At 42.0% G+C, this 14512-nt stretch overlaps 1 protein-coding gene across 2 annotated transcripts in view; it reads right to left on the bottom strand.

Moving 5' to 3' along the window:
• Nucleotides 1-4882: 4882 nt before the first annotated feature.
• The window catches only part of LOC139410599 (pikachurin), a 44106-nt gene continuing 34476 nt past the window's right edge, over nt 4883-14512 (bottom strand). Inside the window, exons 17-24 of one of the 2 annotated variants that reach the window (XM_071155906.1) lie at nt 13741-13857; nt 12278-12458; nt 12046-12069; nt 11602-11680; nt 11152-11295; nt 8701-8784; nt 7868-7971; nt 4883-6733 (exon numbers count right to left, since the gene is read on the bottom strand). In XM_071155906.1, the coding sequence (XP_071012007.1) occupies nt 6582-6733; nt 7868-7971; nt 8701-8784; nt 11152-11295; nt 11602-11680; nt 12046-12069; nt 12278-12458; nt 13741-13857 (885 nt within the window). In that variant the 3' untranslated portion in view covers nt 4883-6581. The remainder of the gene's footprint in view (nt 6734-7867; nt 7972-8700; nt 8785-11151; nt 11296-11601; nt 11681-12045; nt 12070-12277; nt 12459-13740; nt 13858-14512) is intronic. The other variant, XM_071155905.1, reaches the window with a different exon arrangement.

Raw genomic sequence — 14512 nt, 5'->3', positions numbered from 1 at the left:
GTTTGGTTATAGTAATTTACCACATACTGCTACTACATAATACTTCACAATGGTACTACTCCATACCACTACTACATACTACTACTACTACATACTACTACCACATAATACTACTACATACTACTATATACTACTACTACAACATACTATTAGATACTACTACTAAATACTACTACATACTACTATATACTATTAGATACTACTACAACATACTATTAGATACTACTACATAATACTTCATAATGGTACTACTCCATACCACTACTACTCCATACTACTACATACTATTACTACATACTACTACTACACACTACTGCATACTACCACATAATACTACTACATACTACTATATACTATTAGATACTACTACAACATACTATTAGATACTACTACTACACACTACTGCATACTATTTCATAATACTACTACACACTGCTACATACTACTACTACAACACACCTCTACTACTAAATACTACTACATACTATTACATAATACTACTACATACTCTTAGATACTACTACTACATACTATTAGATACTATTACATAATACATAATACATAATAATATTACACACTACTACATAATAAACTCAGCAAAAAAATAAACATCCCTTTTTCAGGACCCTGTCCTTCAAAGATAATTTGTAAAAATACAAATAACTTCACAGATCTTCATTGTAAAGGGTTTAAACAGTGTTTCCCATGCATTGTCAATGAACCATCAACAATGAATGAACATGGACCTGTGAAACAGTCGTTAAGACATTAACAGCTTACAGACGGTAGGAAATTAAGGTCACAGTTATGAAAACGTAGGACACTAAAGAGGCCTTTCTACTGACTCTAAAAAAAAGAGTCAGATGAGTCCCTGCTCATCTGTGTGAACATGCCTTAGACATGCTGCAAGGAGGCATGAGGACTGCAGATGTGGCCAGGGCAATAAATTACCATGTCCGTACTGTGAGACGCCTAAGACAGCGCTACAGGAAGACAGGACGGACAGCTGATCGTCCTCGCAGTGGCAGACCACGTGTAACAACACCTGCACAGGATCGGTACATCTGAACATCACACCTGTAGGACATGCACAGGATGGCAACAACAACTGCCCGAGTTACACCAGGAACGCACAATCCCTCCATCAGCGCTCAGACTGTCCGCAATAGGCTGAGAGAAGCTGGACTGGGGGCTTGTAGGCCTGTTGTAAGGCAGACATCAAGGGCAACAACGTCGCCTATGGGCACAAACCCACCGTCGCTGGACCAGACAGGATTGGCAAAAAGTGCTCTTCACTGACGAGTCACGGTTTTGTCTCACCAGGGGTGATGGTCGGATTCGCGTTTACCATCGAAGGAATGAGCGTTACACCGAGGCCTGTACTCCGGTGCGGGATCGATTTGGAGGTGGAAGGTCCGTCATGGTCTGGGGCGGTGTGTCACAGCATCATCGAACTGAGCTTGTTGTCATTGCAGACAATCTCAACGCTGTGCATTACAGGGAAGACATCCTCCTCCTGCAGGCTCATCCTGACATGACCCTCCAGCATGACAATGCCACCAGCCATACTGCTCGTTCTGTGAGTGATTTCCTGCAAGACATGAATGTCAGTGTTCTGCCATGGACAAAGAAGAGCTCGGATCTCAATCCCATTGAGCACGTCTGGGACCTGTTGGATCGGAGGGTTAGGCCTAGGGCCATTCCCCCCCAGAAACGGGGACTTGCAGGTGCCTTGGTGGAAGAACATCTCAAAGCAATTACTGGCAAATCTGATGCAGTCCATGAGGAGGAGATGCACTGCAGTACTTAATGCAGCTGGTGGCCACACCAGATGATGACTGTTACTTTTGATTTTTACCCACCCTTTGTTCAGGGACACATTATTCCATTTCTGTTTGTCACTTGTTCAGTTTATGTAAACTTGTTCAGTTTATGTCTTAGTTGCTGAATGTTGTCATGTTCATACAAATATTTACACATGCTAAGTTTGCTGAAAATAAACGCATTTGACAGTGAGAGGACGTTTCTTTTTTTTGCTGAGTTTACTACTACTACCTACTGCTACATAATACTACTACATGCTATTAGGTACTAATACCACACACTACTGCATACTACTACTACTACTACATACTACTACACACATCTACTACATACTACTAAATACTACTACACAATACTACTACTACTACATACTACTACATACTGCTGTACTACTACATAATACTACATACTACTTCTACAGTACATACTACATAATACTATGCTTTAATTGAAGCCTTCATAAACACTTTATAAGGCATAAATTCTTCAGAAATCATCAGTCATGCTGTATGAAGTGTGGCAAAGCACCCTGTGTAATGATATCACCTTCTATGCAGTATGGCTTTGCTTATTTCTAACAACATCATGTGAAGCACTTATGTAGTGCTCATAAAGACTTCATGAATGACACATACAGCCTGAAATTGTATAAATTGTAGCACATTAAAGTATGACCAATTTTTTTTGCCATTTCCCCTCAGAAGGGGTAGTATGGGAACAGTACTTGAACAATTTATAGTGTTTCCAAAATACTCTTACGCCATTGTTACAGAAATACTCTTGGGCCATTGTTATAGAAATACTCTTAGGTCATTGTTACAGAAATACTCCTAGGCCATTGTTACAGAAATACTCTTAGGCCATTGTTACAGAAATACTCTTAGGCCATTGTTATAGAAATACATTGTTACAGAAATACTCTTAGGCCATTGTTACAGAAATACTCTTAGGTCATTGTTACAAAAATACTCGTAGGTCAGTGTTACAGAAATACTTTTAGGACAATGTTACAGGAATACTCTGAGCACAATGAAAATCAGATGCCCTGACAGCCTCACCAATAACAGTGTGTCTCTGAACATGCTGCATAATTGATATATATTCTAAAAATACACCAGTAGCGAGCACAAGGCAGCTATTTAAAAATGTGTGTATCATATGCTTAGTGACAGCATTTCAAAGTAAATTAAATTATATTATTGTATATTATTATTAATAATTATTAATAATATATTAATAATCTCAATTTGGACATTTCTGAGTGGCTACAGGCAGCATAACCTGACTAGAATTGTTCATTCATCATTTATTAATTAACTAACACATTATTACAGAGTCACAAAATGTACTGTAGTGTCCTGCAGTTTGAGCTAAACCAGGGTCATAATCACACTGTTTCATTGGAGATCATTCAACCATCATAAAGGGTTTGGCTTATCATCAGTGTTTATCAGCATATAAACTTCAGTTACCAGGAAAAGCCCATACACATTATCTCATCACTCTAATGGCAAAGCCTTTTTCGTGAATGTCTGAACATATTTCTGGGTTTTGGGGATACATGTCTGCTCCTATCTTTAGCTAGCGTCCCAGATCTCCTCTTCCAGAAAAACTGCATTAGCATACTCCCTGTCGTGGATTTAAATGAATATAGAATTTGGTGTAAGGCGCATCGGAATGAAAGGAGTTTCTACTGTTGTTCAACTCAAACGATAAAGTGGTCAAGTGCACCATTTGGAAGAAAGGTGGAGAATTAGGTCACAGATGCAGTGGAAATTAGACTAGATTGTGGATCCCCGCATGAACAGCTAACTGGCCTGTCTGGCCCAGGGCGTGGAGGAACGCCATTGATTTGTAGCACTGATATTATTGGTAACACCCAGCAGGGGAGAGAAACCAGGTCAAAGGGGGAATGTTGGGATGCGATGTGGCGTGACATTTCAGATTCACAAAATAATCGCCCAGCTATTGATTCAAATCAAATGTAACCTCTATGTCTACTATTCAATGGCATTTTGGGGATGTGAAATCATGCTCCCTTCTCTGCTGGAGCGCCCTTTTGATCTCATTCAAGAAAGTAGCTGCTGCAATCTGTTAATGGACATGTGTGCGATGTGCACCCGGCTCCATAGTTGGATAGAGGGCGCACTTGGCCCAAAGCCTGTTTTTCGCATGGGCAGCGCCATTGCAACGGCTTTCACCGTTTTAAAGTAGTAATCTGGATGGATCTTTCTATGGGTTAAGAAGGATCAAAGAGCAAACACTCCAGAACTCCAGGTGGCAGTAAATCACCAACCTTGGCTTTCTACCTGTTCAGACCGCAGGTATAAAGCCAGATTTGTTTTGGAGATCCATCCTGGCATGTCAACACAGCTCTCTGAAAAAAATATATATATATTTTTGCAACCCAATAGAAACAAGTGACAACAAACTGTAGGGCGATGCTCAAGTGTGTCACTCATCACAGGGATGTCGAAAGACTCATCCAAAGGGAATTCAAACAAACAACTCATAACATACATCCAAAGTAATAAACAGTCAGATTTTTCCAAGCCAACAATATGTCAAGAAACGATCCAACGGAGGCAGTTCCTGCTGTGATTCTTGTACTGTTCTTCTCTTTCACAGAAGGAGCGGTCAAGAGGTGAAGGACGAGATGAGACTCAAGCAGCTTCAAGTTTGTCAACAGAAAAGTGTGTGTGTATGGTGTGTGGGGGGGGGTTCTTCTATCCTTGTGGGGACATAAAATCTCCAAAAGTCCCCAAAAGAATAGTAGAACAAAGAAAATGTTCCCTTGTACGGATTTCCCACATTCCCCATGAGGACAAAGGCTATTTCAAGCTTAATGGTTAGGGTTAGAATTAGGGTTAGGGTAAGAGGTTTCGGAGTTAGGGTAGGGTATGGGTTAAAGGAAAAGAGGATTTGGAATGGAAATACATGTTAGGTTCCCACGACGATAGAAGAACAAAAATGTGTTTGTGTCAAACCAATATTTTCTTTCACTGACTATTTGTGGAGGCAATTTTGTAAAATAGTCCACTTCAGCCAGTCATTTTATTCTTAGCAGTCAGAAGGGGAGCAATTATTCAAAGATTTGCAGTAGGCCATAGACAAAATATATATAATGACATCAAAGGAACATCAAAAGGAGCATGGTAAAAAACCATCATCTTCACAAAAAGAGGGAACTTAAAAGCTGTGGCAATGTCTTCATTGATTTCTGTGGAATGCAGTAGTTACCATAGCACAGTTAAAATAAAACGGTAACATATTAGCTAGATAACGGCTACCTGGTTCAACTTCATTGAAATCAATCACATTTTTTATTTCAAATATCTATCGTTAGCAATGTTCTCTGGACATTGAGTATTATTTTATGTTTTAAATCAAAACATGAACATTTTAGCAACAAAAACTTTCCCAAAATCAGACAAAATATCAACACAGAACACTGTCAGAATGTTCTCGGTGGTGAACGTCTTATTGCAGTAAGTCTAGGCCTGAGATGACATGGTAACTAAATGTACTATTGGTATTTGCGGTTTCAAATACACACAACTGGGGAAATTCATTCGGTTCAAAACAGGAGCGACAACACAACTGAAAGGCTGACATGTGCAGTACATAATATCAAATGAAGAGGGTGATAGTGTTTTCCACACATTATTTTGGTTGACTTGTACCAGGGTTTCCCCAAAACTCAGTCCTCGGAACCCCAAAGGGGGCACGTTTTGTTTTTTTGCCCTAGAACTACACAGCTGATTCAAATAGTCAGCTAATCATCAAGCTTTGATCATTTGAATGAGCTGTGTAGTGTTAACTGAACGTGCACCTCTTGGGGTCCCGAGGACCAAGTTTGGGAAACACTGGGGACTTGTATATTTTTCTTTACAATAATGATAGTGTCCATCTGGCATATTTCTTTGCTGTAGAGAAAAAGCAGAGAGACATGGATACTGAATGAGTAAAATGTCCTGATATCCAGACAGGGGAAAGAAAGAAATACCTAGACACTCACGGCTTCTTCATCACCTTCCAGCAGGGGAGGCTGCTGAGGGGAGAACGGCTCATAATAATGGCCGGAACGGAGTAAACGGAATGGAAACCTTGTCTTTGTTGTATTTGATTCCATTCCACTGATTCCGCTCCAGTCATTACCACGAGCCCGTCCTCCCCAATTAAGGTGCCACCAAACACTAGCAACCTGCAAACAACTCACATGAATTGAAGTCAAAAACACTGTAGTCTATGGACTTGTTGATACAGACACCACAACACCACAATCACAATAACATGACTCTGTGTGCCAAGAGCAGGCTTAAAAAATACAACTAAATTTTTTTTATTTTTCTACAAACATCATGTCACTTTATCAAAAACATCCTTCATTACTACATCTTTTGGTTCTCCAAATCATCCAATAAGGATGTAGAAAAAAATATATGGATATCGTCGAAACCATCCCATGAAATTGTCCTTCGGATGTCAAAGTTGCAACCTTACATTTCAGGAGGTTCTAGCAAGGTCTCTCCAGTCTCGTTGCACTTGTGTTATTGGGTCCTTGGGTGAACGTGTCTTGCTGCTGAGTGGACAGAAAGCCCAAGGCTCGTATTCACAAAGCATCTCAGTGTAGAAGTGCTGATATAGGATCAGGTCCCCCTGTCCATGCTTTCTCATCTAAAAGGCTAAACTGATTCTAGATCAGCACTCCTACTCTGAGATGCTTAATGACTACGGGCCCTGTATACACAGGACTTTTAGTTGGTACAAGTGTTGATGTTCTTGCCATCGGCAGCGTCCTCCACTAGGGAGAGGTGGTAGTCGGTGGACAAGGTGAAGTGTGAGACGCAGCCCACCAGACCTCCACTGTACTGCCGGTTAGTGTGCAGAGCAATCTCCTTCATCCCCCCTAGGCAGAGCAGAGACATCAGGCATTAAAGTTCTAATCCTACTCGTCTTCATCATCACCATCATGACCATTAACATCATCATCATCATCACCATAATTACAATATGGCATTTCTGACCATGACCACCCTTATCATCACCATCATAACCATTAACATCATCATCATCACCATCACCCAAATTGCCATCACTATAATCATGATAATTTTCTTTGTCATCATCGTCATCACCATCATAACAATTATCATCACCATCATAACCATTATCATCACAGTCATAACTATTATCATTGCTGTTATTGCTATCTTAACCATCATCATCATCATATCATGATCAACATAGGTTGTACTAGCTTACATTTAGTCTTCCAACCATCAGACAGACAGTGGAACCGCCAGACAGACAGACATTGGAACTGAGGAATTGCCAGACAGACAGACAGACAGACATTGGAACTGAGGAACCGCCAGACAGACAGACATTGGAACTGAGGAACCGCCAGCCAGCCAGACAGACAGACATTGGAACTACCAGACAGACATTGGAACTGAGGAACCGCCAGACAGACAGACATTGGAACTGAGGAACCACCAGACAGACATTGGAACTGAGGAACCGCCTGACAGACAGACAGACATTGGAACGGAGGATGCAATGAGAATCCAGGAGACTATCCATGGAATGAAAAGTCTGAAATCTGTCTTCCGCATTTAACCCAACCCCTCTAAATCAGAGAGTTGCAGGATGCTGCCTTAAATCGACCCGGGGAACAGTAGGTTAACTGCCTTGCTCATGGGCAGAACGACAGATTTTTTACCTTGTCAGCTCGGGGATTCGATATAGCAACCTTTGGGTTACTGGCCCAACGCTCCTACCCGCCAGGCTACCTGCCGTGGCTGCACCTACTTCCCTGCCCAGTCACTTTTAACGGGGACTAATTATGATTTAGTGTAAACTACACAATGGTTTCTTAAAAATAGAAATTTGAATCAGCGGCAATCTGAATCAGCGGCAATTGAGAATGGAGTTAGTGGAACTGTCAGCCAGGGAGTCACAGAACTTTCAGAGGTGGAGTGACACAATGTGCAACCCCACGAATAATATAGGTGACTAAATAGCTGTGGTGGTGACATACCGACGTACAAGACCCCGTTGACGTTCAGCTGTCTCATCTTCCCAGGTGACCTGCCAGTCTGGGCCCCATAGTCATCGACTGTCAGCTTCCCAGTCTGGCCGTCCCTGAAGAACACACAACAACAGGAAGGACGCAACAACAGGAAGGACGCACAACGAAAGGGAGGGGAGGGAGATGAATGGATGAGAGGATCCAGATAGGAAGAGAGTAATTACTTCTTTCATCTTTCTACTCCCCCCCCGACACTCATATAATAAAATGGAGCTAAGCAGGTCATGAGAGAATCAATCAATTTGGACCCTAAGTCTGGATGTATTCTACATAAAGTTACATAAAGTTACATAAAGCTGTCCATTGATGGGGTCTTGGTGTACAATACATGTACATTTACTGTCGTTCCTGTCATTTACTGTCAATCCTGTCATATACTGTCATTCCTCAAGTATTTTTTGTGCCCATGAAGCCGCTGTACACTGGCCTAGAGACTACATTGAGATACGCACACACATCAAGGCAGAGAAACACACACACGCGCGCGGTTAAACATAAATACACACACAGTTTTATGTCTATTTCCCAGACTTGTCTAAAGAAGTCCAATTGAAGCAATGAGACAGACCTCCAAATTCTTCCCAAATGTCTTAGACACTGCCTGATTCCATATGCACAAAACGTTACAACAGATACTAGATCAAATGGGAGATGAATCTACAATGTCATACAAGTTTGCCACCTGCGATAAGACACATTATGTTATATTCCCAGAAACCCTAGTAGAATGTAATGCATTTTTCTTCTTTTAATTTCCAAATGAGAAAGGCATTGAAAAGCACCTGACAGCCTTCACTCTGTGCCACCTTCCATCGCTGAAGGTTCCGTTGACGATCACATTGGCCACACCACTGCCCAGGTTATAGCTACAGACACAGGAAGACAACATTGGAATGAACTACTGCTACAATCATCCCACAGCCAGGAATGAAACGATGCACATTCGACAAGGCTCAACTCAAAGGGTTGGTTTCCCACACGCTGATTATGCCTAGTCCTGGACTAACAAAATGGTGTACGGAGCCTACTTTTTAGTCTAAGAGTAGTTTTAAGGTTTAAGCTGGGATTCATCTTTTTCGTGCTATGCGCCTTTTAAAGGCAATGGTCCCGCATTTGTGGAGAAACGCATTCACGGGGAACGCTGCATATGTCAATCTCTAATCGGAAATTACATTTAAATGCAAATTGCCCTATATTGCAGATCTAACGCGAATTGCAATAAATCCTGGCCTTAATCTGTATCCAGGAAACTGTCCCAAAGATACGGAAAGAAAAGGCTGGACAATGTTTTTACCAGCCTGGTCCCAGACCTGTGCTGTCTTACCACAGCATGACCAGAGGAGGCTTTTCTTCTCCAGGAAGCATTAGGGAAAGGGAAGGTGTGGACTAGAGGTCTGATTTTTCAACGCCGATACCGATTATTGGAGGACCCCAAAAAAAAGCAGATATCGATTAATCGGCCGATTTTTATATATATATATTTGTAATAATGACAATTACAACAATACTGAATGAACACTTATTTTAACTTAATATAATACATCAATAAAATCCATTTAGCCTCAAATAAATAATGAAACATGTTCAATTTGGTTTAAATAATGAAAAAACACAGTGTTGGAGAAGAACGTAAAAGTGCAATTTGTGCCATGTAAGAAAGCTAACGTTTAAGTTCCTTGCTCAGAATATGAGAACATATGAAAGCTGGTGGTTCCTTTTAACATGAGTCTTCAATATTCCCACGTAAGAAGTTTTAGGTTGTAGTTATTATAGGAATTATAGGACTATATCTCTCTATACCATTTGTATTTCATATACCTTTGACTATTGGATGTCCTTATAGGCACTATAGTATTGCCAGTCTAATCTCTGGAGTTGATAGGCTTGAAGTCATAAACAGCGCTGTGCTTCAAACATTGCGAAGAGCTGCTGGCAAATGCAGGAAAGTACCGTTTGAATGAATGCTTACGATCCTGCTGCTGCCTACCACCACCCAGTCAGACTGCTCTATCGAATATCAAATCCTAGACTTAATTATAATATAATAAACACACAGAAATATGAGCCTTTGGTAATTAATATGGTAAAATCCTGAAACGATCATTTCGAAAACAAAATGTTTATTCTTTCAGTGAAATACAGAACTGTTCCGTATTTTATCAAACGGGTGGCATCCCTAAGTCTAAATATTGCTGTTACATTGCACAACCTTCAATGTAATGTCATAATTATGTAAAATTCTGGCAAATTAATTACGGTCTTTGTTAGGAAGAAATGGTCTTCACACAGTTCGCAACGAGCCAGCGGCCCAAACTGCTGCATATACCCTGACAAGGCAAGAGAAATGACACAATTTCCCTAGTTAATATTGGCTGCTAACATGAACTTCTTTTAACTAATGCAGGTTTAAAAAAATATACTTGTGTATTGATTTTAAGAAAGGTATTGATGTTTATGGTTAGGTACATTGGTGCAACGACAGTGCTTTTTTCGTGAATGTGCTTGTTAAATCATCACCCGTTTGTCGAAGTAGGCTGTGATTCAATGATAAATTAGCAGGCACCACATTGATTATTTGCAACGCAGGACAAGCTAGTTAAACTAGTAATATCATCAACCATGTGTAGTTAACTAGTGATTATGTTAAGATTGATTATGTTTTTATAAGATAAGTTTAATGCTAGCTAGCAACTTACCTTGGCTCCTTGCTGTACTCGCGTAACAGGTGGTCAGCCTGCCACGCAGTTTCCTCGTGGAGTGCAATGTAATCGGCCGTGATCGGTGTCCAAAAATGCAGATTACCGATTGTGATGAAAACTTGAAATCAGCCCTAATTAATTGGCCATGCCCATTAACCTGTCAACCTCTAGTGTGGACTCGAGTGATGTGTAACGTCAGGGGTTCATCATTAGGGGAAAGGGAAGGTGTGGACTCGAGTGATGTGTAACGTCAGGGGTTCACCATTAGGGAAAGGGAAGGTGTGGACTCGAGTGATGTGTAACATCAGGGGTTTACCATTAGGGAAAGGGAAGGTGTGGACTCGAGTGATGTGTAACATCAGGGGTTTACCATTAGGGGAAAGGGAAGGTGTGGACTCGAGTCATGTGTAACTCCAGGGGTTCACCATTAGGGGAAAGGGAAGGTGTGGACTCGAGTGATGTGTAGCATCAGGGGTTTACCATTAGGGAAAGGGAAGGTGTGGACTCGAGTGATGTGTAACGTCAGGGGTTCACCTAAAAATGAGTGCTCCGTCCTGCAGTCCTAAAGACAGGAAGTCACTGTTGGGCCTCACTTGGCTGTCGCCTCGCCATAGCAACAGACCATCCTTCGCCGTGCTCTTAAAGCGCATAAACATGTTGGTCCTGACGCCCGAAACCCTGGGGTGGGAAACACACAGGATATGTCAGCACAGAGTGGCACACTTTCCTTAGAATCCCACAAACCCAGAGGGCTTTCTAGTTGACTGTGTTATACTCACATTGGCTGACTGTGTAGTGTACATCATCTGACTAAAGCTAATATACAGAAACTATGTCATGCAGTATAACTCAACTACTGCTGAAGTCATAGTATTTCTGTCTGAACCTAATGCTTCAGAAAGTACTATTTTAGTGGTAGTGTTTTCACTCTAAAGCACACGTACATGCATACACACACACACACACCCACACACGTAGACAAACCTTTTCAGGATTTCACGATTGTCGTATGTGAGGTAGCTGCGGCCAATGAATTGTGGAATCTCAATGGCCTCTGTGACAGCTGAAAAGAAAATAACATTTACACAATGTGGCCACTAGATGTCCTCCTAAACATGGTACTAACTGAGGGGGAACCAGGACACAGACAACAGCTACACAGGATAATGAACAGGGGTGTATTCATTAGTGCACACTGTAGCAAAAATATTTTGCAACTGAACACGTTTTTCAACGAATTTGAGAGTTTCTGATTTACAAATTCATGAGAGTTCCTTCCTGGTTTTTGTCTGTTTGTTCTGTGTGGTTCCTAGTAAATACACCCTAGGTAAACAAAAAAAGTGTACAAACAGCGTTATTAAAGTCTGATATGGTAGATGAACAGAGGTAGCCGAGTATTTACGAACATAATGGTGATAGAAAACTTACTGTTTAAACAGTAATTCCCACATTCTGCACAGCGAAAGCATAAAACAGATAAGACGACGGTTTAGGAGAGATTATGTTGTTCAATTATATTACATACATTAAAATGTCAATTTAAATGCAGAATATTTTACACCAACATGTTGAAAATCTACCTTGTCCTACAGAATGTAGCCTACAGAGTATAACTTGTGGAAAATGTGGACGTGGGAACAATTTATTTTCCGTCTCTCACCCTTCTGGCAGTGCTGGCCATCGTAGCCGAGAGGGCAGTCACACTCGTAGCCATCCCATTTGGGCCTGCAGGTGCCGCCGTTGGCACAGGGACTCTGCACACATGGGTGGGCTGCGTTCTCCACATTCACCCCCAGAGCAAAGTCCTTGGTCAGTGGGATGCTGTGGTCATTCAGAACCAGCTGACACAACAAGTAGAGAGGGTGGGTGGGGGGGTGGGGGGGGGCAGGTAGAAGAGGAGAACATTAAATGAACAATCATTGTATTGTTTCCTTCTCCTACACAAACAAATTAATTAATGAAGTACTGAATGAATTAACAAACGAACAAATACATTAATGAATTGAGTTGACCGTTGTAAAATATATGTCAACTTGCCACAGTACACACATTAACAACAATCAAGGAGAAATATACACAAAAAAATACTGTGGTCAGGTGGGCCATCCCAACACTTTAATATGTATTTGAAAAGACAAATCTGTTGTGTTTGTGGGATATCTGACTCTTTATCTGGCTCTTTATCTGACTCATAATCTGACTCTTTATCTGATGCTTTATCTGACTCTTTATCTGACTCTTTATCTGACTCATCATTTACTAGGAACTCTGGGACACATGCAGTAAGAACCTAACAACTGGGCTGCGTTCAGTATGAAAACACATAATGCAACGTTCAATTAAAAACAGAAACAGGGGGCCTCCCGGGTGGCGCAGTGGTTAAGGGCGCTGTACTGCAGTGCCATCAGAGTCCCTGGGTTCGCGCCCAGGCTCTGGGCGACGCACAATTGGCCTAGCGTCGTCTGGGTTAGGGAGGGATTGGTCGGTAGGGATCTCCTTGTCTCATCGCGCACCAGCGACTCCTGTGGCGGGCCAGGCGCAGTGCGCGCTAGCCAAGGTTGCCAGGTGCACGGTGTAGCCTCCGACACATTGGTGCGGCTGGCTTCCGGGTTGGATGTGCGCTGTGTTAAGAAGCAGTAGGGCTGGTTGGGTTGTGTATCGGAGGACGCATGACATTCAGCCTTCGTCTCTCCCGAGCCCGTATGGGAGTTGTAGCGATGAGCTACTACAACAATTGGATACCACGAAATTGGGGAGAAAAAGGGGTAAAAACAGAAACAGGTGAAAAAAAACGGGGAGGGGTTGGGTTGTGGCTTGGGGAACGCTGTCGGAATAGCCCCTGCCCTTTAAATACGTTCTGCTTCAAGACACACCCACCAAATGAAGCAAAAAGTCAAGAATGTTCAAGAAACGTGTCGTTCAGTACAAGATGTTACACAATGTAGCAAACATGTAATCGAACTGAACGGACCCCCGGAGAGACTGTGGCACCCAATTCTCCTACACAGCGCACTATCTTTGACCAGAGCCCTATGGGCAATTTGGGACGCATCCGGTGTGACAGGGCATGGCTGTCCCTGTTTCAGCCCCTCAACCTGAGTCATCTATACAGTAACAGTGTACCTTCTGGATGGTGCCGCTGAAGGGGCGGAGCACGGCCGCGGCGCTCTTGGTTTTGTCATATTGTGGAACTCCGCCGATGAACAGAGGAGAGCTGCACTTGATCTGAGTGAAGGCTCCCTGGAGGAGGAGGAGTCGCAGTAGAGTCACAGTAGAGTTACAGTAGAGTCACAGTAGAGTTACAGTAGAGTCACAGTAGAGTAGAGTCACAGTAGAGTTACAGTAGAGTCACAAAAGAGTAGAGTCACAGTAGAGTTACAGTAGAGTAGAGTTACAGTAGAGTCACAGTAGAGTAGAGTCACAGTAGAGGCACAGTAGAGTTACAGTAGAGTCACAGTAGAGTAGAGTCACAGTAGAGTCACAGTAGAGTAGAGTTACAGTAGAGTCACAGTATTCACAGTAGAGTAGATTCACAGTAGTGTAGAGTTACAGTAGAGTCACATTAGAGTCATAGTATTCACAGTAGAGTCACAGTAGAGTAGAGTCACAGTGGAGTCACAGTAGAGTCACAGAAGAGTCATAGTATTCACAGTAGAGTCACAGTAGAGTCACAATAGAGTAGAGTCACAGTAGAGTAGAGTTACAGTAGAGTCACAGTAGAGTCATAGTATTCACAGTAGTGTCACAGTAGAGTAGAGTCACAGTAGAGTCACAGAAGAGTCATAGTATTCACAGTAGAGTCACCGTATTCACAGTAGAGTAGAGTCACAGTAGAGTAGAGACACAGTAGAGTGAAGTCACAGTAGAATTGCTCCTTACCATGCCTCCTGACTTA

The sequence above is a fragment of the Oncorhynchus clarkii genome, chromosome 6 (genome assembly GCF_045791955.1).
Source record: "Oncorhynchus clarkii lewisi isolate Uvic-CL-2024 chromosome 6, UVic_Ocla_1.0, whole genome shotgun sequence".
Taxonomy (NCBI): Eukaryota; Metazoa; Chordata; class Actinopteri; order Salmoniformes; family Salmonidae; genus Oncorhynchus; species Oncorhynchus clarkii.
This window is presented reverse-complemented; position numbering and strand designations above follow the sequence as displayed.